General features: G+C 52.0%; 2 protein-coding genes across 5 annotated transcripts in view; one reads left to right on the top strand and one right to left on the bottom strand.

The window, feature by feature from the left end:
• ZYG11B (zyg-11 family member B, cell cycle regulator) overlaps positions 1-5504 on the top strand; it is a 32880-nt gene extending 27376 nt beyond the window's left edge. Inside the window, exons 12-17 of the mRNA XM_061562030.1 lie at positions 176-223; positions 786-853; positions 1193-1322; positions 2729-2781; positions 3616-3713; positions 4001-5504. Coding sequence (XP_061418014.1) covers positions 176-223; positions 786-853; positions 1193-1322; positions 2729-2781; positions 3616-3713; positions 4001-4161 — 558 coding nt within the window. The 3' untranslated portion in view covers positions 4162-5504. The remainder of the gene's footprint in view (positions 1-175; positions 224-785; positions 854-1192; positions 1323-2728; positions 2782-3615; positions 3714-4000) is intronic.
• Positions 5505-6530: 1026 nt separating this feature from the next.
• KHK (ketohexokinase) overlaps positions 6531-26958 on the bottom strand; it is a 28340-nt gene continuing 7912 nt past the window's right edge. Inside the window, exons 3-9 of one of the 4 annotated variants that reach the window (XM_061561992.1) lie at positions 25520-25657; positions 21306-21440; positions 13085-13157; positions 12467-12616; positions 11861-11949; positions 9845-10002; positions 6531-8174 (exon numbers count right to left, since the gene is read on the bottom strand). In XM_061561992.1, the coding sequence (XP_061417976.1) occupies positions 8080-8174; positions 9845-10002; positions 11861-11949; positions 12467-12616; positions 13085-13157; positions 21306-21440; positions 25520-25657 (838 nt within the window). In that variant the 3' untranslated portion in view covers positions 6531-8079. The remainder of the gene's footprint in view (positions 8175-9844; positions 10003-11860; positions 11950-12466; positions 12617-13084; positions 13158-21305; positions 21441-25519; positions 25658-26958) is intronic. The other 3 variants (XM_061562002.1, XM_061562009.1, XM_061562018.1) reach the window with 3 other exon arrangements.

The raw sequence follows: 26958 nt of genomic DNA, 5'->3' as shown, positions 1-26958 counted from the left end.
TTGTGTTCTGTTCTATTGAAATGCTAACGACGGTGATGATGTCTTCGCGTGTATCACTGCCATGTAGGCGAAACATTACCTCAATTGCAAGAGATGGTGTGAATATGTCAACTCTCAATCGGTTGGTTAAACAACAGACCCTTGAATTGACGATGCTGGCTGAATGTTTCCACAGACTTTCCCCACTGATCCGTCAGTACAACAGAAGGTGCTGGGGCTGCTGGTAAGCTACACAACCACACATTTCATATGACGCGCACGTGCATGGAGTGAGATGCAGCAGCACGCCACGGCGTGGAGCACGGTTCGCTCCGTACGGCGCGAAAGTTCAAGATGCGTACATACACAAGCACACCCTGTGGGAGCGAGGCCACGTGTGCTTGTGGACAATGGCCGTTCTTCACAGCACATGGAGAGGCCAGAGAGGTCGAGTGGCTCCTCTGTGCTGTAAGGTGTGCTTATACGCGGCATCCACCGTGCGGTCCTCTGCTGGCCATGTGACAGCTCAGTCTGGTGAGGCCTTACAACAGCAACTTTTGTTCACCAAGTGGCGGTGATGTCACGACGGCGCTCGTGCCAGGCTAGGTGCACCTTGAGGCCACGTAAGGTGTCGAAGGTTTGCCGGCTGGAGGCTCGCGCACACACAGCCAACAAATATCCCCCCTGTAGCCTTGTCAAGACTGTTGGGGCAAGCGCCGTTAGCGAGCACTGATGAAGGCCGGCACGGCACAACCATTGCACAAACACACACACGACGTACGTGCGCGCCGTGCCGTGTCTCGCAGAACAACATCGCGGAGGTGACGGAGCTTCACCCGCAGCTCATGAGGAAGGGCTTCATCGAGCACATCGGGTAACACGCAGCACGCAGGCACCCCACGACACACCGCGGCACACCACGGCACCCTCCGCCACGCCGAGAACGGCTGTGCAGCGGGCGTGCCGCACGGTGCGTTGAACACAGTGTGGCAGTGCTGTGCGGTGTGTGGAACATGCCGTGTGCGTGCTGTACGTGCTGCGTGCTGTACGTGCTGCGTGCTGTACGTGCTGGGTGTGCTTGTACGTGCTGTACGGGCTGTACGTGCCGTGTGCTGTACGTGCCGTGTGCTGTGTGCTGGGTGTGGTGGGTGTGCTGTACGTGCCGTGTGCTGTGTGCTGTATGTGCGTGCTCTGTGCTGCGTGCTGCGTGCAGCTCCCTGCTGTCGAGTGGTGAGGTGGAGGTGAGCTACTTTGCGGCCGGCATCATCGCTCACCTCACGTACCGCGGGGAGGCGGCGTGGAGACTGGAGCCGCGACTACGCGCCACGCTGCTCCAGCAGCTGGTACCGCTCACCCCATACTTCTCACCCCATATGCACTCTCACCCCACACTCACGCGTGCACTCACTTACTCACCCCACACTCACGCGTGCACTCACTTACTCACCCCACTCACGCGTGCACTCACTTACTCACCCCGCACTCATGCGTGCACTCACTTACTCACCCCACTCACGCGTGCACTCACTTACTCACCCCACTCACGCGTGCACTCACTTACTCACCCCGCACTCACGCGTGCACTCACTTACTCACCCCACACTCACGCGTGCACTCACTTACTCACCCCACTCACGCGTGCACTCACTTACTCACCCCGCACTCACGCGTGCACTCACTTACTCACCCCACACTCACGCGTGCACTCACTTACTCACCCCACTCACGCGTGCACTCACTTACTCACCCCGCACTCATGCGTGCACTCACTTACTCACCCCACTCACGCGTGCACTCACTTACTCACCCCACACTCACGCGTGCACTCACTTACTCACCCCACTCACGCGTGCACTCACTTACTCACCCCGCACTCATGCGTGCACTCCCTTACTCACCGCGCACTCATGCGTGCACTCCCTTACTCACCGCGCACACACGCGTGCACTCACTTACTCACCCCGCACTCATGCGTGCACTCCCTTACTCACCGCGCACACACGCGTGCACTCACTTACTCACCCCACACTAACGCGTGCACCCACTTACTCACCACATACTCACGCGTGCACTCACTTACTCACCCCACACTCACGCGTGCACTCACTTACTCACCCCACACTCACGCGTGCACCCACTTACTCACCCCGCACTCGCCCTACTCACGCACCCACTCCCCTATCCCGCACTCGCCCATTCACTCACCCATTCACTCACCCACTCACTCACTCAATACCCACCTACTCATTAACTCGGACGCTTACCCCACATGTACACTCGCATTCACTCACTCAGCCCACACTCCCTCACCAACTCGCACAATGTAGGTATGTATGTTGAACTTCTTTCGCCAACATTACCCCACGCTCACCAACAAGACCTATGAAGGCCCGCACGGCACACGAGGGGGTGGGTGGCCAGCACCATGCCTGGCTGCCTTTGTCTCCCTAGTGGCAACGTTTTTACACATCGCACTTGGTACTCAATTGAGGCTGAGTCGACCTAGAGGAGGCCCAGGACCGGTTCAGATAATCGTTACTGGTGTTGGCCGTGAGCGGGAATGGAACTTGGGTTGCTGGGTTCGTAGCGCAGCGTGCTAACCGCTGCTCCACCACTCCCCTCACCGGCTCGCACTCATTCACATGATGATGCGCATATTTGCATGGACGCTACGCCGACCGATGCCAACTCGCGCTCTCCCTGGCCCGCTCAACTCTCTCCTCCCCCCCCCCCCCCTCCCCCCTCTTAGCAAAGTGCCATCCTTGGCTGGACTTCCCCAGACTGCGAGATGGTTGCGTACAGGTGAGTCTTCCATGCTGCTCATGAACGTATTTCATCGCCAATGGGAAATAACCCCAGGGCCCTGTGGCGGTTCCTCCTGCCACGAGTTGGCCGGTTCCCAGTGCCATTTGTTTACTCTCAGTCCAGCTTCATTTGAACAGAGTCCCACCAGCAAGGTGTCGCCTCCGTAGACAATGCTGTTGCGTCCCCTGACGTGCATACCCTGGGCATTGATGCTGCAGCTATGCTATCCCACTGAACATTCAATCTACTACACCGACTTTTAATGCACGCTTAAAGGCTCCACCTCTTCCTTAAAGGCCCCACCTCTCGCCCCTGGCTCTCAAGCGACACCGAGCTCGGCTCCGCGCCTCAAGGTTACGCTCATTTATGATGACTGTGAAATATTGCGCGCGTTAGATTGCTTTATTATTTCAACGACAATGATGATTATGATGTGCTCGTGTGTTGTTTGGCTTTTGTAATCTCAGCTGTAGCGCTGTCGCTTCTGCGAGGCAGCCAAGTGTGGCTGCTGCTGCTGCTCATAGTCGAGGCTTGTGCGCGCGTGTGCGCGCGCGCGCGCATACGCGCGCTTGCGTACGTACGTGCATACGTACGTGTGCCCGCGCACTACGAACCGTGCGACCCGAGTTCGATTCCCGACCACGGCTAACATTGACACATCAGAAATAGGAAGGTGGCCGAGGCATAGTGCCGGCCACACCGCCCCCTCGTGCACTGTGTGCCAGCCTTGATAGGTGCTCCCTATACGCCCTTGCTCCAACCGTCCGTTGAAGGCTACATGGGGAATCTGTATCTCTAGTGGTGTGTGTGTGTGTGTGCGCGTGTTCACAGGTCATTCTCTCCGTTCTTCCCGCTGCTCAAGTGCGCCGACGCCTCGGCCGTGCAGCTGTGGGCCGTGTGGGCCATGCAGCACGTGTGCAGCAAGAACCGTACGGCTTTGCACGACTCGCTGCTACACTTCACCCTGCTGCACACTACACTCACTGCTGCACTTTATTTTAACTGGTCCTGGACATCCCCTGGGTTGACTCGGCCTTAACTGATGTGGGGTGTGAGCATTCACACGCCGAGCTGAAGGTGCGAGCCGGACTGTGCTGGCCTTAATAGGTGCTCGCCAAGAGCACTTGCCCCAACAGTCTGTTGAGGCTACACGGGCAGGATCTTTGTCTTTGTGTCACATTGCTCCCTCTGTGTGTACTGCGTCCGTGTGGAGCAGCGGGCCGCTACTGCAGCATGCTGCTGGAGGAGGGGGGCCGCCCGCACCTCGTGAGGCTGCAGCGCTGCCTCCGCACCGCACGCCACGTCCGCGCCATCGCCGCCAGCGTGCTCCAGCGCCTCGACGCACACGCCACCGCTTGCGCTGCCCCCGACTCGTAGCCTCCCCGGCCATCCGCTAGGTCCGCTCGGCCTAAATTTACGTGAAGGCACGGGGGTGCTCCGCAGGAGGCCACCTGATGGCCAAGCGCAGCACGGCACAGCCGTGCCCCCCCCCCCCACCCCAGTACCTTGCCGCTCCCAGCATGCCCTGGGGCTAGCCAAAGCCGCCCTCTCCGCAGGGTGAGTGCAGTCCTAGGAACGTTTCCCAGCATGCACTGGGCTATGATAGCAGACACTTTTCCCAGAATGCTCTGGGCTCTGAACGGTGGACCCAACGTGCACTGGGTTCTGCGAATACTTTACCTGTTGGCAACAAGTCTCCCATTCTGCACCGGTGCCAACATGTGCCCGCTTTACAGCCTGCAATGGGGCATGGGAAGCGGTAACACCCGGGAGGGCACTGGGACTTGCTGGTAGCACTTCCTAGCATGCACCGGAGGCCTGCTTGGCACATTTACTACCCAGCATGCAATTGGTGCCATCGGCTCATCCCGTCGGGGCAGTGTGCACATTTCCCCAAAGTCACGTGGCCAGGCAAATGGGCTCCTCCCCAACTCACGGTACTTGTCGCTACGTGTACCCAATCTTACTTTGTAAAATATAGATATATTTAACTCTGGCCCCTAACAGATGATGATAGCAAATCCCAGTATGTCTTGCAAATTAACATGCCCCCCCCCACGTGCATTAATAAGTGCGCTAATGCACTCTAGACTGTTACACACCTCTGCTGCCCTACGCAGAAGTCTGGTTTACATGGATTTTGCAAGAGAGAGGAGTAATTTGCAAGATACCGACGCACGGAAGCACCTGAGGAGGCGGCGGTGGTGGCGGCGGCGGCACCGAAAACAATGCTCAACGTGACTCGGGAGAAATGGTGTCATCCTTACACCGACTGTAGCACCGCAAAAAACACTATTAGTATTAAATATTAATGTAATTTGTGAAGGTGCCACACTCGTATCCTGACGGATTAAAAACAAGGGCGATTTTAAAAGAACCCGTTGTCTATTGTATATGTGAATATGGTGAATAATTGACTACACACGGGCTGGTTCTTTGTGCAGCGTTGCTGCCCACACGAATGATGACCACTCTCTCCAGCGAGCCAGCGAAAACGCTACATACATCCCTTCCTCCCTCGCGCTCTACGATCCCAGCCCCACTGCATCACGGATCTTGTGGGGTTTTTGTTCTCTTCCCTTTTTTGCACCAGATTACAAAGTGGATGGATTGATAAGATGATAAAAAAAACATTTTAAAAAGGTGCTTTATATGAATCTGTTCCATACTGCATTGTATCAAAAGAGTTCTGCTTTGAATAAAAAAAAAGTTAAAAAGTATTGCTGTTCTCAAACGCACATTACACAGTGGTCATCTTTTTTGTTTATCTTGAGTCGGTGGTAACAAAAAATTGCACATTTTTATAGCAGGGTCTTGTATTTCCCAAAGGACAACCACTGTTGACTTTTCACGAAGTTGAACTCTTTTTATCAGGAGGGGTAATTGACTGAGTTGACCTCTTGCAATGTAAAATAGATTTTGCAACAAGCCTACGTCTGCACCACGCACTTGCAACCACAGCACCACTGCTGAGACGGGTTTTGCCCCCGCAGTCTTGAGGATTCCGAGGGATGGGTCTGTTGGTGAGTTTCAGGAGCCAAGGCCTACGAAAACCCCTCTGATTTGGAAAGCTTACCGGTAGCTCTTGCGTGAAATTCTCCCAAGCACTGCATCGGTCCTGGGGATCGGGGCTCAATCACGCGGCGGGTGCCGTTTTTCCTCCATGTTGAAGGTGGCAGAGTGTGGGAGAGACCGATCATTCGCGGCCCCACCGTTTGGGGTGGCTGCAATTTATTCCTTTCACGAGGATAACGACGGTGTTGGTGAAGGTCTCCAGGCAGGAGAGGCTCCAGGCTCGTGTGGGAGGTTCGAGTCAAGTGGAGCCACCGATCAGGATGGAAGTGACTACCTGCTCGCTGTAGCCACCCTTGGGCGCCGTGTTGTTTCCCCTTCCTACATTTGAATCGATGACCTTCACGCCAGAGGCCGCTTCCGGTTCAAGTGGCGTGAAGCGAGCCATTGCCGAGTTACTGAATCACGTTTGCACTATAAAAATCATCCTGCAGTCATCCCATGGTAGGAAGAAGTGAGATAAGGGTACTCCACCGCATCACTGTATCATTCCACATACACTGCCTTTTACCGCTCAGCCGCGCAGAAACCGTGTGACATTGGCACGTGTTCCGCATTATAACCTGAGTCTTGTTTTGCTCGTTTGTTCTGAGCCCAACTTTTTTGTGAAGTTCTTCGTTATTTTTCCTGTAAATTCCCATCGATCATTATAATGACCACATAACCAGTGGTCGTTAATTCTTTTTCTGCTATGCGTTTATTTTTACAATGCAATTCTCATACAACATTTACTTAATCACCACTGGAATCACAGTTAATTTTATTTGATTAGAAAAAAAATCACAATCATTGGCAATTAAAAAAATCACATTCCACCGTAACACATTTAATTACAAATGTATTTTAAATACTTTACAATCATCAGAATCATCACAGTTCTTTTATCACCATGAAGGGCAGTTGGTTGATAGCGATGGGTGATGTTTTTAGCACACGTGTTCGCGACAAACCTTGTGGGTTTATCTTCATGCTACTTGGGTATGGCCTCTTCAGACCAAAAAGCAGATTAGGCAGCTTGATTCAGCACGGTTGAATCATTCAAGAGCAACTTTTCATGAAGACCACTGCCTGCCTAGTCCATAGCCCTAAATAGTCCTGGTCACATCAATGAAAGTACCAAACTTGTAACTCATCCAGCTAATCTGAATTGTCGTGTTAATGAAGAATGTAACCATAACCTGAATGTGAACACTGAATGTAACAGACCTGACCAATCGCCAAATACTAATCCTTGCTCACTCTCTCACTTAAAGCCTAACACTGGGCTTGTTCTATGATTAATTATCAACCCTGAAGCCAAGTCAAATGATGCAATTTTATTGCAGGAATGTATAAATGTTGTCTATATTAACATATCCCTCTCTCCACATGAAACGGGTTTTTTTACACAACTCCATGGCCTTCTGAGAGCGCTTAATTTCAGCCACACTTTCAATACAATCAAAACTCTGGAACGGTTTCGACTTGTAGAGTCGAGGCTTGTTTGAACCAAATTCTGTGGTGGTTGCAGATACAAAGAAGGCACTCTGGGATCACGTTATGACCTCATGTCTGCCTCGTCCATCGTGCCTTCATTGTCACGCTGCATTTCGAGTGTTAAATCAGCAACTGGGATTCAACAATCCTTACGAAGGTAAATACAACACCCTGATTATTTCACACCCATTGTATCAATTGTAACTTCAATAAATATGGTTTATTCATAGGTCAAGCTGATGTAGTTGCTTGCCTAGATCCCCTATGAATCTTGCTGGGCTGGATCGTCCAGGCTGGAGAGAGGGGGGGGGGTGGTGGTCAGCACTCCCGGCCTCGTGTATAATTATTATGAACGAGCTCGGGTGAATATTGCTTAACCAGGGCGAGAACTCAACACATTGGCTGTGGCTGAATTGAACGGCTCAATCGGTTGCCGACGTTTGCAGAAGCAAGGCAGCTGAATTGCCTCTCGTGGGATGCCGTGCAACAATTGAACGTGCAGGAAAATTGTGAAATTTAACTTGGCTCAACACTGGTGCAAGCCATGGTCTCTATCCTAACCCTGGCCACTAACTCTAGCCCCCACCTCGCCCAGTCTCTGGTGTGAAGTCTTCACCTAACACCTCGTCTAGCCCACGACCCACTATAGGCACTCGACATGGCACTGACTTGCATGTATGTTGAACTTCCTTCGCACAGTACGTAGCCAACCGTGCTAAGCGGAGGTGCCACCGCGGCCCTGAGCGATCAGCACAGCTCCCCCAGGCCCTCGTAGCCCTGAACCCCGCACTTCTTGCCGGCGACACGGCACCCAAACGTGAGCGCCTCCTGCAGGGACTGGCCTGGCCACACGGAGACAAACACATTCCACATGTACATGAACGTACACAACAAAGATTACCCCGTGTAGCCTTGACAGATTGCTAGGGCGAGCACCTATGAAGGGCAATCTGATACGCGACGGGATGGTGTGGCTATCGCCATGCCCGACCACCTTTGTCTCCTCAGTGGTAATATATACCACACTGCACGGGGCACTCGTTCAGGTCGAGCCAACCTAGCGGAGGCCCAAGACCGGTTCAGACATTCGACACCGATGGTAGTCGTGAGCGGCAATTGAACTCAGGTCACCGGGTTCGTAACCACTCTACACTATCACTCCCCAACACAAATCACTCGCACCACGTGCACGTTGTGCATCTGATGTAGGGGTCGCGTGGGGACATGCTGAGGTCATGTGGGGAGCGCACCCAAGACAGACAAAGGCAGAGGATAACGAAGCCGCGTGAAAGGAGACGGGATTGGAGGAGACTGAAAGGGGGAATATTTGGTGGTAAAGAAGCAGGGGCTGAGAGGAACTTCTAGAGAGTTCGAGAAGAGAGAATGTGGATCATCGGTTTGTGTCGTGTGCTCGGGGCTCCAGGAGAGAAGGCATGGTGTGGGTGTGCACGTGTCATGGTGTACGTGGTGTGAAGATCTGAATAAAATCCCTACCAGACGATTCCTTCTATTGGACTCCCTTTCACACACATACACAAACAACGCACTTACTGTTCGTTAATGTGTGTTTGTGCACGTGGGTGTGAGTGGGTATCTTTATGAATACCTTTGTGCGTGTACGACCATGTATGTGTGCGCGTGGGTATTTATGGGAATGAATGTGTGAACGTATGTCCGCGGATAACTGCTTATGTGTACATCGGCATCTGCGTGTATGAATGTCCCCGTGAGTGTTGGTGTGTGTGGCGCAGTGGTTAGCGAATTGCGGTACGAACCTGGCGACCCGAGTTCGCTCACTTCCAACATCAGTGATGAATATCTGAATGGTGTGTAAACGTTACCACTGGGGAAACACACTAGGGAGCCTAATGTGGTGCTAAGCACACCACCCCATCGTGTGTCACGCTGGCCTTTATAGGTGTTCACTGACAGCTCTTGCACCAACAGTCTGTTAAAGGCTATATGGGGGTTCTTTGGTTCCACATGGGTATCTGCGTGAACGACTGTGTGTGTGCATCTGTAGACACACGCGTGTGACCGTGTGTGGATGTACAGATGTATCTGTGCATAGACACACACAGACACGCATATGACCGTTTATGTACGCGTGTATCTACGAGTGGAGCCATGCCATGCGTGTGTCGATGTTAACAACCTCGCCTGATATACAGAAGGTTGTGGATTCGATGCCAACCCTTGACGCCTGCTGTATATTCGGAGTTTGAAAGTTCTCCCCGTGGTTGTGTGGATTTTTCTCCGGGTCTTCCGGTTTTCCCCTCCACATTTAGAATCATGCGTTTACAGTATTTGGCTGCTATAAATTTCCACACGATAAGCCATTTCGTCGAGCTATCATTTGTAACAGCCAGGGCGCTTGTGAAAAATCGCTACATAGCTCAGTGGGGACTTACCTGATAAAACGTAAAAATAAATAAAATAGTGGCGCGTGTGTGCGCGCATTTGCGTGTATGCACACGCGCGCGTGTGCCCGTGAGTGCGTGCGGTGACGCACCCCGCGACAGCGCCGCGATGACGCCGGCGATGAAGGTGTCCCCCGCGCCGAGCGTGTCCACCAAGGTGGGCGGCGGGAACGCAGGGGAGCGCGCCACCTCCCCGCCCGGGCCCGTCGCCGCCGCCCCCTGCTCCCCCCACGCGCACACCAGGACGGCGCTGCCACGGCGCGCGTTGCGGGGGCAGGGAGAACGCTCGGTGAACCCTACGCTGCTGCGGCAACGCGCTACTGAACCAAGCTAGTTTTTAAAATGTGTTTATGGTTGCGACAAAACGCGAGCCCGGTACAATACGATGATCGACATTGGAGGAGAAAGAAACTTTGCGAGAATTCGAATTTGGCGAGACCGGACCGTACGCCAGGGGGGGGGGGGGAGTTGGACTCGCTGCCCCAGGGACCAAGTGTTGGTAAACTAAAACCATTCTTTTTATTTTAGCAGGCAAGGCTCACTGAGCTATGAAGCTCTTTTTAAGAAGCAGCCTGGCCACAAATAATGGCCTAACGAAGTGGCTTTATCATCATGTAGAAATGTATAGCAGCCAAATATTATAAAATGCACGTTGATTCGAAATGTGGAGGAAAAACCAGAGGACCCAAATAAAAACCCACACGACCACGGGGAGAGAGAGACACCACGAACTCTAAATATACAGGCATCAGGGTCGGGATCGAATCGACAACCTCCTGCGTACCAGGTGAGCGAGTTAACATGTCCAAGCCACCACGACGCCCCGAACTTGCAGTCGTGGGGACATTGTGCAGCGGCCACGTCACTCGGGCTCAGCTCCTCGTGGAATATTTCCCAAGGCCACCCTCACCGCTAACCCCTCGACCTCCAATCCCCTGGACCCCCCCCCCAGTGCCGGATGAAGCTAGTACGGGGCCTGTAGCATATGTTATAAAGGGGCCCTAAATAAAAAAAAACATAAATATTAAAACACAAAATTTAAACTTGCATAGTAAAGTAATTGGATTTTTTCATTTGCTATACAGCCAGATAATACGACAAATCACTAACCTTAAACACCCAGTCGTTCATAAAAGTTGAAGGCAGTATAGTACTATAGTATAAGTGCAGAATCACTGAACCGGAATTGATAGCTTGAAAGCATTTAGCGCGGGGCCCTTGAAAGTGTGGGGCCCGTAGTTACATATGTAGCTACTTGTGCTACTAGGATCATCCGGCACTGCCCCACCCCACCCCATTAACTACTCAGCCCAGGGCCGCTCCAGCTGAATTTCGGCCCTGGATGAAAATCAAAGTCAAGGTGCTCCACGTATTCAGAGGCACAACACACATCGGCACATCCCTGTTTGCTTGTGCAAATGAGGTGGCATCTTGACCTTGAGGCCGTGTGAGTGTATGTGTGTGTCGGCAGGTGGTGCATCAGCCAGTCATCTTAGTCAGTCGACCCATAGCACCTGGGTCTGCCCTGTGACCTCCTGCCAGCGGGCGTTCGACACTTCACGTGGCCTCAACGTGCACATAGCCTGGCACAAGTGCTGTGGTGACATCACCGCCACTTCGTGGCGAATGGAGGTTGTTGTTGTGTGTGTGTAAATGGGGAAGCGGTAGTGTAGCGGTTAGCATGCTGTGCTACGAAGCTGGCAACCAGAGTTAGATTCCCACTCACACCCAACATCAGTGACGACTGTCTGAACCGGTCCTGGGCCTCCCCTAGGACGACTCAGCCTCAGGGAAACAAAGGCTGGCCACTCACCCCCTTGTGTGCTGTGCCAGCCTTCGTAGGTGCTCGCTAACAGCACTTGCCCCAACAGTCTGCTGAAGGCTATCTGGGGGATCTTTGTCTTCTGTAAATGGGGGAGTGGTGGTGAGGCGGTGACCGCACTGCCAGCATTGGCTCAGGTTAACGGCACGTGATACCTGGTGCTGTGTGCAAACTCCAGTGCTGGGGAGAGAATGGTGGTGATGGCCAGACCCCGTCTCAACGTCGCACGTAGACTACGTGGGCGTCTTTGTCTCTGTACACGCGCTGTGTGCGGGTGGGTGAGTACCCTCGCTTCACTCTGCCGTAGAGCCCTCGCACTGCCGCTTCAGCTGAATCGTACCCAGCGTGCTTTGCAAAGTCCTTACTGATGAAAACCTGGAACACAACAGCGAGCAATACAGCATTGTTCATCGCCGTTGGTGGGTTTTAATGACTGGTGGAAATTCCTAAATTCCGTCCCAGGTTTCAGATTCTCCATAGGATGATCACAATATTAACAGGTTTTACATTCTTAGTTACTGAAAACAGATCTATCATGGTAGCAGTGTACATCTGCATGTGGGCGAATACCGTGTGGTCACCGACGGAAGAAATGCCCAAGCTCAACCCCGCTCCGCTCCCCATATGTGATGAGCTCCAGAATTATCCCGCTTACTTGGTCACAACGCGTTATATCATAATTTGCATAGATTGTAAATCATCCATTCTCACACGTAAACTTCAATGCACATTACCAGAGCTTAAGATTTGACGTTAACTCGTGACGTCCGTCGCACGCTTTGCCACGGAGTACATCGGTCGTTTTCACGTGAACTATGGATCATCGGTGCGGTGTAGCCAAAGGCCATACACCTTGCCCACGTCACCCACCAATTGACACGAACGCGCTCACCACGTCGCCGTGGCCCATCAGCTGATGCGTGTCGAGTTTCTCGGGCTTCTCTATCTCCACCGACACCGTGATGGCTTCCCCGGGGTCTCGGCGTCCGTTCATCTCGTTGACGCGCGCGATCATGCGCACCTGCTCGTCGCCGTTCCTGCCCTACGCTCGCGCGTGCACACAAATGGGAAAAGATTACATCCCCGAATAGACACCGACTTTTTAACAGACTGTTGGGGCAAGTGCCGTTAGCGAGCGCCGATGAAGGCCGGCGCGGCACACGAGGGGGAGGGGTAGCCACCACCACGCTCGGCCGTCTTTGTCTCCCCAGCACTAATGTTTACAAGCCACAGCAGGTAATTATTTGAGGCCAAGACGACCTTTAGGAGGCCCACCACCGGGGCGAACGCCGCGACTGCTGGGCCACTGCCACATGAAACGCTCTCTCCCTCGCTCACTCCCTCGATCACTCCTCCCTCCCTCGCTCGCGTTTCGCACCGCTCGCTGGGGACTGGGCAGCGCACGCCGACGTGAAACTCAACCAAAATGATACCCATCGCGAAAACATCGCCAGAGGGTGGACTCATCTCCCAGTGAATGGGTGACAACATCGCCGGAGGGTGAACTCACCTCCCAGTGAATCCACCTGAAAGGGCCGAGGTCGACTTTGCTGAAATCGTCCGCCGAGATCTCGGGTAGATCCCTTTTAGTGCCCGACACACACGCACACACACACGCACACACGCACGCACACACACGCACACATGTACACACATACACGTGCACACACACACACAAACGCACGCACGCGCGCACACACACACGTACAGAGACACAAACCCGGTGACACATACAAACACAAAGATCCCCCGTGTCGCCTTAACAGACTGTTGGGGCAAGTGCTGTTAGCGAGTAGCACCCTATGAAAGTCGGTACTGTGGCACATGAGGGGGTGGGTGGCCAGCACCACGCCCGGCCGCCTTTGTCTCCCTAATGGCGATGTTTACACACCGCACCAGCTGCTCATTAAAGTCGACCTTGGGGAGAACAAGGGACCGGTTTAGAAACCACTCGCCATTGACGCTCGCGGCGCCGGGAATTTAACTCAAGTCGCCAGGTTCGTAAGCGCAATGCGCCGACTCCTGCGCCGCCGCTCGCCACATACACGCACGTACACACGTGTACATGAACATGTACACGTGTACACGTGTACATGAACATGTACACGTGTACACGTGTATACGTACAAACACAAACATGCGCAGGTTTAGACATCGGTTTTGTTGCCAGAAAAAAGGGGAAAAACCCTATTAGTATATTTTGGTACTGGCAAAGGAGGTCCCATGATGTAGCTGCTCACCCCGAGCTCTCATTACTCTGGTAATGCGTTGTCCTTGAACTGTGCCCCTTTTGGCGTCATCTGGTCCAACCCATGTGAGACTAGGCTCTAAGGAAAGCTGTCTCGGGTGTGGACCAATCAACTTCAAGGACAGTGCACATTATCAGAGTTATGTTCTTTTGTTTGTATTATGACTGCAGGTATTGCGGTCTATGCAAACATGACTCCTTGTAAAAAGGTGTCAGTTTTGTTGCCAGATAGAAGGGTAAAAAACAATTATTGTATAGAATACCTTAAATTTCCATGAGTTAAATATCTTTGCCTCATGAACATTTTAAACAGGAGTTATAAGTAATGCAAAGTGGTCTGTTATCATTAAACTTTAAAACAAGTGGATTTTGCCCTGGTCTTTTACAAGATCTTTCAGAAAGCAATAGTTTGTGTCACATCTACAGGTACATAACATCAAGAGTTATAACCAAATCTTATTCAAGAGTTTAATAAAACAAGTGCCATAAGTCCAAGTGCATTAGTGTGTCGATTTAAAGCTTTCGTGACTGCAGGGATTCATCTTCTTGTTCTTTCGGTAAAGTCACGTAGAAGGGAAGTAATAAAATAATATAAATAAAACATAATAAAATAATTCTCACGACGTTTCGGCCACAACACAAGCAGCCGTCCTCAGGTGAAGACCAGGTCTGTCCAGGCGACAGCGTCTAAATGAAACACCACCACGCTTGGAGCGTCTATTTAAGCTGGGTTGGAAGGGGGGGAAAATGCGCCTTGACAAAATAATCAGCATATCAAGAGGAATTTAGCATATTTATGGGAAATGCAGGAATGCGACTAGTGCTACTTGTGAAATGCGTAGGAGGTGGGCGGGGGGTTTTCAAAGTCATATTATGCCCATGCATTATGCAGGATTAGCAGCATCAAAGGGAGGGGGTATAATGCACGGGCATAATATGACTTTGAAAACCCCCCGCCTACCTCCTACGCATTTCACAAGTAACACTAGTCGCATTCCTGCATTTCCCATAAATATGCTAAATTCCTCTTGATATGCAGATTCTTTTGTCAAGGCGCATTTCCCCCACCTTCCAACCCAGCTTAAATAGACGCTCCAAGCGTGGTGGTGTTTCATTTAGACGCTGTCGCCTGGACAGACCTGGTCTTCACCTGAGGACGGCTGCTTGTGTTGTGGCCGAAACGTCGTGAGAATTATTTTATTATGTTTTATTTTTATTATTTTATTACTTCCCTTCTACGTGACTTTACCGAAAGAACCAAGAAGATGCATTAGTGTGCTTTAGGATTTTCACTGTTAATAGTGACAGATGTTACCGTTCAAAACACTCAATTTCAGATTGATCAAGGAACAGATAACTTGCTGACACTAATGAGAAGGGTGATACTGAGATCTAGATTTCAGTAAAGAGACCAGGTCTGGCTTGAGGGCAGTGGTTGAGATGCGTAAAATGTCACGCAAGTGGGAGTCACTCATCCTTGACCTCAATCGGTTCTTGTTTAAGTTCATGACTGAGAATGTTTGCTCACATAAATATGTGGAGCAGAATAACCACATAATTTTCTTAGCGAATGACCGCATTTCTGGAAACCTGCTTTTGTCCAGCTGCCGGTAAAAGTCAACAAGAGAACACTGCTGGTGTTTCCCGCGGCACTCATCGTCACACTGCAGCTCAATGAGCTCCAGCTGCAGCTGTGGAGGAGCATCATCAGGGTCCACGGAGAAGGGAGAAGAGAAAAGAAACATGTCCTTTTGAATAACTGCAACGTCTCGAAAGCGTTTGTTAAATTCCACAGAAAGAGATGTGATAGCTGTTGCATAACTCTTCATTTGCGCACCGATGTTGTCCTGTGGGAAACTGTCAATGACCTCTTTCAAAAGCTGGGAAGTGCGCGGTGCAGGGCTCTGTTTGGGACAAGTGTCTTTGGAAAAGTTGCAGTTTGGTTCCAAAGGCCTTGATGTGAGCGTATAGCTGGCTCACCACTGCATCTTTTCCTTGAAGATTAACATTCAGCGCATTCAGATGCTTCGTTATGTGAACCAAAAAAGCCAGATTTGCCAGCCATACAGGATCGGACAGTTCTTCCATTGGTTGTCCCTTCTCACCCAAAAAATTTTCAATTTCCTCTTTGAGAGAGAAAAATCGCTGCAGTGCGGACCCCCAACTTAGCCACCTCACATCGTTGATATATTACGTCACCGTATTCAGCCTGGATGTCACGCAAGAACTGCTGAAACTGTCGGTGGTATAGAGCTTTAGAGCGAATAGAATTGATTGCCTTTGCCACTGGTTTCATAACATCGTCAAATTTGAGATGTTTGGCGCAGAGAGCCTGCTGGTGAATGATACAGTGAAGTTTAATAGCGTTACCTGCTTCTTCGCTGACTTTATTGCAGATCAGTGTAGACAATCCACTTCGCTCACCAGCCATGGCAGGTGCACCATCGGTAATGATCCCAGAAACTTTACTCCATGGTAGTTTCATATCATCAACAGCTTCACAAACAGAAACGAATACATCTGTTCCTCTGGTTTGCCCTTTAAGGCTTTTGAGGTCAAGCAGCTCCTCTGTCACGTTCATGTTGTCATCAACTCCTCTTAAAAAAATAAGTAGTTGTGCAGTGTCAGATGCATCGGTGCTTTCATCGCAGGCTACTGAGAAATAATCAAAAGCCACTCCCCTGTCCCCCAGTTGTCTCTGAATATCTGACGATATGTCCTCAACTCTCCGTGCCACAGTGTTGCGTGCCAGGCAAACATTCATAAATTCTTGCTTCTTCTCGGGGCAAATGTTCTCTACCATTTTCATGACACAGTCTTTGATAAACGCACCTTCAGTAAAAGGTTTGCCTTGTTTAGCTATTAACATGGCCACTTCGTAGCTGGCTTTGGTGATGTTTTCCTTTGACTCACAGGCCCGCGTGAAGAATCGCTGTTGCGATGCCAGAGCAGCACGGAGTTGCTTCACTTTTTCAGCGCGGTCACTCCCTGTTAGCTTGTCGTATGTTGTAGCATGTTTAGTCTCGTAGTGTCTCTTTACGTTGAAATCCTTAAACAAGGCAACCGTCTTTTTACAAATTAGACAAACACAATTGCCTCGATTTTCAGTGAAGAAGTATTGTAATTCCCACCGCTCCTGAAAGCGGCGGCCCTCACTGTCAACTTTTCTCTTTTTTTGCAGTCGCCACGGCAGAAATTACTCGAGAAGGGTTCGCGGCACGGATCCAGAGCCAGATAGCATTAGAATGGTGCTGCCACCGCGTGGTGAAAGGAGGAAATGTTATGATTTATTTATTCTGACAGAGCTAGCGAGCCATAAATAACACATTATAAGACCGAAGCTGCGGGCCGTATGAAATCTGACCGCGGGCCGTGTTTGGCCCGCGGCCCGGACTTTGGACATGGCTGGTGTACAGCTACATTTAGACTCATGGAACAAACTTACCATGAGAAAAATAAACAATACGAACGAGACAGTAAAAATGAGAAGATAATCGTGACAATCAGATCGCCGGTGGTTTTAATTTTAAAAAATTGTATAGAATTATTTTTACGTGTAATGATTCTGTGACGCTTTGGGTGTCAGATTTGTGCCAATAAGGCGCCAGGTGTTCACCAAGAATCAATTGACTCGACTTGCTGCTTCGCTACTGGCGGTGATCTGCACCAGCCATGGAATAAATCTGAATGTTTGTAACCGCGCGCGAGCATGAGTGCCGTGCGTCGTGAGCGCGCCGCGCTGATCGCAGTCAGCTCCGTGGAGCGGAGAGGAGACCACTCCACCACTACTCCACACACACACACGGGTACTGTGCCCACAAACACGTAAGTGCAACACACGTGTGTACACGTACAGCAATATATACACACATATGTAGAAATAAACACAAATACATAAACATATGTAGAAATAAACACAAATACATGAACATATGCAGAAATAAATACAAAGATGCAAGTTGAACTTCTTTCGCACTAGAGGTAGCCAACCCCGCTAATCGGAAGTGCGGGGGAAGGCCAACAAACTAAACATAAAAAGCAGTTCCAAATAAATGAGTTTTCAAACTACATTTAAAAGTGCATAGCTCCAGTGCCTTCCTAATATCGGAAGGGAAGAGCGTTTCAGACGGCCGTAGAAGCGCATCTGAAAGCGCCACGCGATGCTGTGACCATCTTTTATTGATGGTGAAGATGCCCGGAGTTCACGTGATCGTGGTTGATGTTCCTTTACGCCAGGGGTGGGGAACCTGTTTCTGCCAAGGGCCATTTGGATATTTATAACATCATTCGCGGGCCATACAAAATTATCAACTTAAAAATTAGCCTGTTATATTTGGTCAAACATTTAATTAACTTACCCCTAACGCGATGGCTGGAACTGCTTCTCTTTGGCGAGGCGTGTGATGTCAGCTGGAGTTGATGATGTTGCTACTCGCAACTGCTTTTCCAGGTTTGCTCCTAGATTTATTGAATTTCAAGTCCCGCCTGCGGTTGTCCTTGGCAGGGCCACACCAAATGATTTCGCGGGCCTTACACGGCCCGTGGGCCGGACGTTCCCCACCCCTGCTTTACGAGATCAGCAAAGTTTTGTGGTTGATTTGGCGCAACCACTTTGTGTGTAACGAGTGCGACCTCACAATGATCACTTCAGTCGCCCAGTATCGGTTGAGCAAACGCCTGCGTAGGGCGGCATTGCAAGCCACGGCAATGTGCGTCTGATGGGCCGAGTCGGCGCGTCTCAGGGGTGCAAGGCAACCCCTGGCGCCAGCTTCTCTCGGATAGGGGAGAGGGGGGCGGAGGGGAGGCAGCAGAGTCATTGTGTGGGGCGGGGAGTCCACAGCAATGATCCACACCGCTGAGGAGAGAGGGAATCGCGGTTGTGCCAAAGGCGACGTTTGGGGATGGGGGGTGCACCCCAGCAGAGCCCCCCAGTGCTGATCCCTGGCCCCTTCGCTTAGCTGCGGTTCCCTCATCCCCAACTTTGATGGCAGCGTGGAACAGCTGATGAGCCCTGTGAAGCCGAAACTCGTCCTAGTCTCCTGTGCTAAAGGCTACACATTCCCTTGGTGACGGCCTTGGGGCCAAGAGGTGTGGTTTATTTCACAAAAACGTTCTGTTAGTAGACCTGGCCGAAGCCGCGTGACCAGGGCCTCGCTCTGCCCTCCTCGGGCCGCCAGCGGCCAGGCTCTCGTCGGCGTGGCCGCTGCTGAAGCCGCCGGCGGCTCGGCGGGCAGCGCAAGCGCGGCCGCTCAGCCGGCCTGCTATGCAGCCACAGGTTCCATTCCCGCTGCAGTCAGCCGGTGATTCCTGCAGAGAAATTACCAAAGTGCCCCGGGCTGCTACGAAACCTACACTAAATAACCTTTTTCATTTGGGTGCCAGGAAGGGCAGTGGAGTGGTGACACTTGTGCCTCCTCACAGCAAGAAGCGCTGGGTTCCATTCACCGACTCGGGCGTATTCCTGTCTTGAGTTGGTTGTAGGCTGTCTCTCCCCCACCCCCGTTCTGCATGGGGTTCCTCTGGGTTCTGTGGTTTCCTCCTTCTCCGAAAGCGAAACAATCACCCACAATGTCATCGGTGTTGGCCAAACATTCCCAATGTAGCAGGGCCCTCCTAAAAACGAGTCTTTGTACTAAGCGTGGACTTTCCTGGGTAATTAAATTGCGATTATGATGAATGACATTGGCAAAAACGAAGCCAATGCGTGTGCATACTTGAGAATATTCTCCCATAATTGGAACCCGAAATTGTTTTGATTCGTTTAAAGTTAACAACTATTGCTACGCAAAAGTTTTATTCCAGGGTCTCCATGGCAAGAGGTGATGAACCCCACTTTGCAAGGCAGAGACGAGACAAAGATCCCCCGTGTAGCCTTCCACAGACTATTGGGGCAAGTGCTGTTGGCGAGCACTTATGAAGGACGGCATGGCACGCAAGGGGGTGGGTGGCCAGCACCACGCCCAGCCGCCTTTGTCTCCCACATGGCGATGTTTACACACCGCACCAGGTACTCATGTAAGCCGACCTAGATGAGACCACAGTGGTGATGTTTACACATCACAGCAGATACTAATTTGAGGCTGAGTGGACCTAGGGGAGGTCCATGACCGGTTCAAGTAATCGTCACCGGTGCTGGTGGCCGTGAGCGGGAATCAAACTCGGGTCGCCAGGTTTCGTATTGCAGCGGTGCTACCCGCTACACTACCGCCGCCGCCCCACTGAGCTGACACGGAGAGCGCTGCGGGTCGAGTACGTGGAGGCAGGCCGAGAACAGGCCACAGCCTCCACGTGACCAGGGCCCCCCTCACACCGACGAGCCCTCCTCGCCAGTCTCCTCACCTTTGCGCGTCCGCTCTCAGCCCTCACAATGTCCGCCCCTTGGCATTCACAACACAGCCTCGGTCAGGGAAAGGCGTAAAGCCGACGCCGAGCGGCGTCGCGTGCGAGTGTGCGGCGGAATGATATGTGTGAGGGAACGTGTGGGTGAGTGCGTGAGTGCGTGTGTGAGAGTGAGTGTGAGTGAGGGTGGGTGTGAGTGAGAGTGAGTGAGAGTGGGCTGGTAAGGACGTGAGAGTGGGGGTGGGCTGGTAAGCACGTGAGTGAGTGAGAGTGAGTGGGCTGGTAAGCACGTGAGTGAGTGGGCTGGTAAGGACGTGAGTGAGAGAGTGAGGGCGAGTGGGCTGGTAAGCACGTGAGTGAGTGAGGGAGTGAGGGCGAGTGGGCTGGTAAGCACGTGAGTGAGTGAGGGAGTGAGAGTGAGTGGGCTGGTAAGGACGTGAGTGAGGGAGTGACGGCGAGTAGGCTGGTAAGCACGTGAGTGAGCGAGTGAGTAGAAGGGAAGGGGGGGGGAATACGGGGTAGACCAGTGTGAAAGTGAGTGATTAAATCGGGTGAGTTAGTTGGCGAGTGGGAAACTATCTGGAGGTGTATCGGTGAGAGAGCGACTGGTGAGTGAGTGAGGCAGCGGGATAGCAAGCGGCACAGCCGGCTGATAGGTTGAGCAAATGGGTGAATGAGAATCCAAGTAAGCAAGCAGAGCTAGTGAGTGGACAAGTGTAAGAGTGAGTGGACGAGAGCGAGTGGGCAAGTGTAAGAGTGAGTGGACGAGTGTAAGAGTGAGTGGACGAGAGTGAGTGGACAAGTGTGTAGAGTGAGCGCGACGGTGGGCTGGTCAGCAGGTGAATGCACAGTCTGGGGAGTGAGCGCACGAGCCGGTGAGTAAGCAAGGAGATTAGCAGAGGGGGTGGACAATCGAGCGAGCTCTGTAGTCGAGCGGACGTGCAAGAGGGTGAGCGAGCGCACCGGCGAGCCGGACCAGTGAGAGGTGAACGAGCGAGTGGGCGGCGGCGAGCGAGCACACCGAGGGCGAGCGAGCAGCTGAGCGGGGAGGGGGCGAGCAGGCGAGGGTGGACGAGCGAGCCGAGGGGGGTGCGAGGTGCCGGTAGGTGGGCGGGCGAGGGAGGGAGCGGACGAGGAGCCTCACAGATCCCACAGGAGGACGGTTCGCGAGCCCGAGGCGAGGCTGAGCGAGCAGCAGGCACATGGCGTGACGCCGGCCGCGTGCCGAACCACGAGTGAGGCGTCCACCCCGCAGCGAGAGAAATCGTCCGTGATGAAACTTGGGGGGGAGGGGGGGCAGGCGGGGAAGGGATCGGGCAATGGCCATTAATGGTGGAAACGTACGTCTGTGTTTACGTCTGTGTGTACGTATGTTGGACTTTTTTCACACCGTACAAAGCCAACCGTGCTAATCGGAGGTGCGCTGGAAGGAAAACAAACTGAACACAAAAATTGACCGCCGGTTGCGTGGATCAGCGGCTCATAATGGCCGGGTCCGAGCGTCGGCCCCGGACGGGACTTCCACTCGCCCACGGTGGAACCAGCTGCTCAGTATACAGCGCGGTTGGCAGTCCAGGCCCGTTCACCACGGTGACCCAGACGACGAACCCAGCTGGAACCTTGAGTGGAGGACAGATGGAGCGTGCCTTTGAAGGCTTCGCCATCCAACCGGCGGATCGAGGTACTCACTTTGCTTGCTGTGCCGGAGCGAGCAGCCTAACGGCCGTGTTGAATAGATCGTTGAAGGTTTTTAATTAATTCAAAAAGAAGTCTGATCTCTAAGTGTTTCCCAAAAGTAAAAAATAAAATGCTTCGCCCTCTGTTTGGACACCAACAAACACAATGATAGCGCAGTTGCTGAATAATGCCAAGGCCAAAAAAAAAACCTTTGAGGCAATGTGTTAAACACCCACGACAGATGCGGACGTGTGATCCACATGTTGTCCATGTCACAGCGCAGAACCAGTCGTGCTGAGCCCCTGGGTAGAATCTGGGTTTCAGCCACTGGTGGTGAAACCAGACCCTCAAGTGCAGTGAGTCGGCCGTCTCGGCCCAGTCACCAATGACTGCGCAATGCTTTTGATTTTTCACTCAACTGATCCTATTCTAGTTTTCAAGGCTTAAGTTATGGTAATAAAAAAGTCGTACAATGTATTACGGGTAACGTGTCTGACAATAGCCCCTCTTCAAGGCTATTGCCCGAAACGTTGCTGAGTGGATATATTGTTTCCCTTTTAAGGCCACAGCGTAGTTGACGAATGTTGGGAGTTGCCTGCAGGAGGCAGAAGGAGTGGCCCAAGAAAAGAAAATAGAGAAGGGAACGCACAAACTGCGCCACACAGATAGCCGTGCCGGAACGCTCCCTGTTTTTACTGTTCCCTCCTATGCACCACGTAATTGCCTGGACTCACAGTGCAGTAAACATGCATGCGACAGACAAATTGGCGCAGTAGTAACACAGTGGTACCACTCGCGGCTCACAGCCAGCTGTGCCTGGGTTCGATTCCTGACTCGGGTGCCTCTCTGCGTGGGGTCTGTATGTTTCCCCCTGCTCTGCAGAGTGTGAGCGGGAGTGCAGTGATTAGAATGCTGCGCTACGGACCCAGCGACCCAAGTTCGATTCTCGCTCACGGCCAAGACCAGTGACGATTATCTGAACCGGTCCTGGGCCTCCCCTAGGTCGACTCAGTCTCAAATGAGTACCTAGTGTGGTGTGTAAACATCAACACTGGGGAAACAAAGGCGGCCGGGCGTGGTGCTGGCCACCCACCCCCTCGTGTGCCATTCTGGACTTCATAGGTGCTCGCTAACAGCACTTGCCCCAACAGTATGCTAAGGCTATACGGGGGATCTTTGTCTTTGTGGAGTTTGTATGCTCTCCCCCTGTTCTGCAAAGGGGTTTTCCCCACGTTCCCCAGTCTCCTCCCACAGCAAATAAAAGATCCAATGTGGCCACTGTCGGCCACAACATCCCAATGCTGAAACATTTCCCGCAAATGACACCATTGGGATGACGCAGCAGCAGCATCGCCCCCTCTAACAAAAACTAGTGCCCCTGCTCTGGTGTTGCCCTGCTATTGCCTAGAGATGCTCTGATCTAGTCTTGCTGATAGCCCTATCTCAAGGTGCTGCTTCATACAGACGGTGCATTTGCTGTTGCCCGGTGTTTTTGTTGTGTAACTTCCATTCGGTATTACATTGTTCACGTTTCGTTCTTACAGATTTAGGAGTGGTATTGGTTGTTGGAGTACGGTCAAAGTGACAGTTGTACAAACATTATTAATACCGTGAGGTGGTCCACCCTAAACCGCATCCACTGCACAAACCATGTCAGTGGATGCGGATAGCTGATGATGCACAAATGGAAAATAAAAACCTCTCCAGCAGCGTGCGACTGTGGTCATCCAGAACAGAACGTAACGACGCAATGCCCCGATCCACAAATGCGGCGAGATCGCAGCGATACACTACACCGCTGCTCCTCACGTGGTTATTTGCCTGACCACCTGAATGTGAAATTGTAGTTCTTGCTCTGCATCTACATCAGCAGCCGTACGGAAGAAGAAGAGCAAAATAACGCACAAGAACAGGAGCGTAGTCATAGCAACGTAATGAAGGTAATGGCAACATGATGGGTCATGACGTTCACTGCGGCTTCCCTGGATAAATAAATGTAACAACAACAACGATAACAACACATATAACACAGTGACATGAAACAGTAACATCGCTATTAATATAGCACAATTAAGTACACGTAATAAATACGATTACAGTGTCCGAGCTGAGTTTTAACCGATGAACAAAGACAAAGACCCCCCGTACAGCCGTCAACAGACTGTTGGGGCAAGTGCTGTTAGCGAGTAGCACCTATGAAGGCTGGCAAGGCACACGTGGGTGGCCAGCACCACGTCCAGTCTGTCTCCCCAGTGGCGATATTTACACACCGCACCAGGTACTCGTTTTGAGGCTGAGTCGACCTATAAACACAACCTCATTTAAGCAACAATACTTCTGGTTCTTATGCTGAATTGTATCTACAGTATAAAAATATGGAGCCTATCGATAATCACAGCAAGAGGGCTGTAACAGAATGTGGCAGCAGGGCGCTGGTGCAGGTGCCGTGAGTTAAAGGAGGTTGTGATGAGTGGGGCACGTGGCATGACGACATTACCCGCTCAGGCGGTGCAGCAATCGGTGAGGTGGGGCCCCAATATTTGATTTGTCTCGCATGGTCACCAAATGTTACTGCTCTAATTAAACTAAAATAAAATGTGGAACGTAAATGATAGCATTTTCATGAAAAAAAATTTAAAAAGGTTTTTGTTCTTTAATACTTTTGAAAAAATATCTCAGGATGGTTGTTAATGGGGCCACAACTCGCAGCTTTGGCCACCACGGGAAGCCAAGGCACCCCGTGCCGTCACGTTAGTTAGGCTCCTGAGTGGGGCGCGTGAGCAGGGTGGAGGAACGGGAGCGTGGCCTCGTGAGAAGGGAACACGGAGGTGGGCGACCAAGGGGAAGGTCGAAAGTCAGATGGTGGGAGACGTTGGGGTATGGAGTCCCGGTGTCGACTTTGCAACAGCTGGCAGAGAGGAGTCCAATTCCTCCTCTTTACCACTGTGCAGCCGAGCCGGCTCGGCAAGGCTCAGGAGGTGCCAGTTGTTTTTCCACTGCACAAGCTGAGCCGTGCCGTTGATGTCACACGGAGAGTGGTGACGCGTGTGGATGACGTGGTGATGCCGTACTTACTGAAGTCACAACGCGGCATTAGACACCTTCATGCGAGGTCAGCATATCCACTGGTAATTATTTACTCAACTCAGCAAATAGCCAGTGGAAAGCCACCAGTAGTGTGGGGTTCCACACACTGTCTATATGTACGTTGAACTTCTTTTGCACCGTACGTAGCCAACCGTGCTAATCAGAGGTGTGATTGTGCCACCGGAAAAGGTGGCAAACGGCACTCACTGAGATGACCTCTTGACATGACCTCTAAGTCTCCAGCCAGGGTAACACTCCAAAATAGAGGCTTTTTTGAGTTAGATTGCGTATTTATAAATGAGACGTTAAACCCGCCACCCCCCAACACAGCCAATCAGTAAGGTTTGTGAACAAAATATGCCAATTAGTAACTAGTTCAGCATACCATGTGCTGAAGAGTAAACCCATAACATTTAAAATTCGAGTACGTTTCGCTGGTCATTACAACAACAACCAGCCTCACCAGCCGACAGCCGGAATTGGCCGTCGCCTGCCCACCGATCTGCTCGGCGGGGGCAGGCAGGAAGGCCGTGGGCGACAGGGAGAGCTGGGGTGGGGGGGGTTGCGTGGGTGTTTGCGGCGGTCGGTGCCGACCGGTTGCTGTGCAGGATGGTGCGGCTGCCCGTGCGCCGGTTCGCGATGACCACGGAGGAGGGCGGGGCGCGACAGTTCGCGTGCACGACCACGAGCCCCGCATCCACGCCGCTCGCCTGCAGCTCCTCCCGCACGAAGCTGCAACAAACGGCGGCGCTCGTGGGGATTCGATTGTTTCGTCCGCGACAACGGCCGCGAGCGACGGGAGCTGGACGGGAGCTCGCGCACGTCCCACGTGTAAACGATGCCAACCCCGGGTCTCGAGATGCGTTCCGCACCGTCGTGTTTGCTGAATCGTGGATACCAACGTGATGTCTGTCGCTCGTCATTGAAGAAAGTTTGGAATGGAACGTGGCAGGAAAGCGTTGTTGGTGACTCGAGTCCGGGGAGGCTGTAACGGGTGCGGTACAGCGAGCTCTCGGGTTTTTTAACTGCCCCGTCTCTCCACATGCCCACCCTTTTCTTCACCCAAACCCCTCCGGCCTGCTGAGTGAGCCGAGGGGTGCTCAGCAGGAATCTACGCTCAGCCAGAATTGTGTGGTCGGAATGTCATGATTGAGACAAACATTAGACCGTCTTGACTGAACTTCGAATCGACCAAATAGATATAAAATCGACATGTTTGGTAGGTTTTACGTCCTGCGGTGACCTACTGACATCACGACTGCTGTCAGCATGGGCCCAAGCTCTTGGTTGGCACTCTTCACCCTTCACCGAGCGTGCCCTCGCGGACACACACATAGCGTGACTACGGCACAGGCGTGCCACCGTGGGCCGGCGTGGTGATACGCGGGACCCCAGGGCAGCGCCGCCCCGGCTGAGCTTCAGTGCCCTTCGGAGCGGTCGTGGGAACAAGGCGTGCGTCACGAGCTGGGCAATCATAGCTTGACGATAGCAGAGCTGCGCCTTCGATAACTATCTCCACGCTTTCAATAATTATTGACGTTGTTTACATTATATTCATGCTGTTTTCTTTGTTTAACTCTGCCGTTAAATTCGTTGCACTAAAATGGCCTGCTTTCTTTGACGATGTATTTGGCGGTGCTGCTGCTGAATTGGCAGTTGGTGCACAAGCAGAGTTAACAAACAAAACTCAATAAAATCGTGAACAACACTGCCTACTTTGTGATGATTGAAGGGTTTATCTGTTACCCGAAAGCTACTATTCAGGTAAATAATCACTTGCCATTATAAAACAAAATTCGTTAATCGGAAAACGTTTTACAATGTCATTCTCAAACAATTGCAGTCTCCAACTCTCATCTCCTCCGTCTCGCTACCGGCCTCAATGTGTGCCATGAAGAAGGGCGCTGCCTATAACGTTACCCATTGGCGATGTTTATTGTTCTAAAGGCACTCACGGTGTCAATGACGGACGTGACAAGTTGGTTTGTTTAATGTTACAATGTGTGCCCGTGCATGATGTTACCTGCCGAGGA

Source organism: Lethenteron reissneri, chromosome 4 (genome assembly GCF_015708825.2).
Source record: "Lethenteron reissneri isolate LAM-NWPU_2019-01 chromosome 4, ASM1570882v1, whole genome shotgun sequence".
Classification (NCBI taxonomy): domain Eukaryota; kingdom Metazoa; phylum Chordata; class Hyperoartia; order Petromyzontiformes; family Petromyzontidae; genus Lethenteron; species Lethenteron reissneri.
This window is presented reverse-complemented; position numbering and strand designations above follow the sequence as displayed.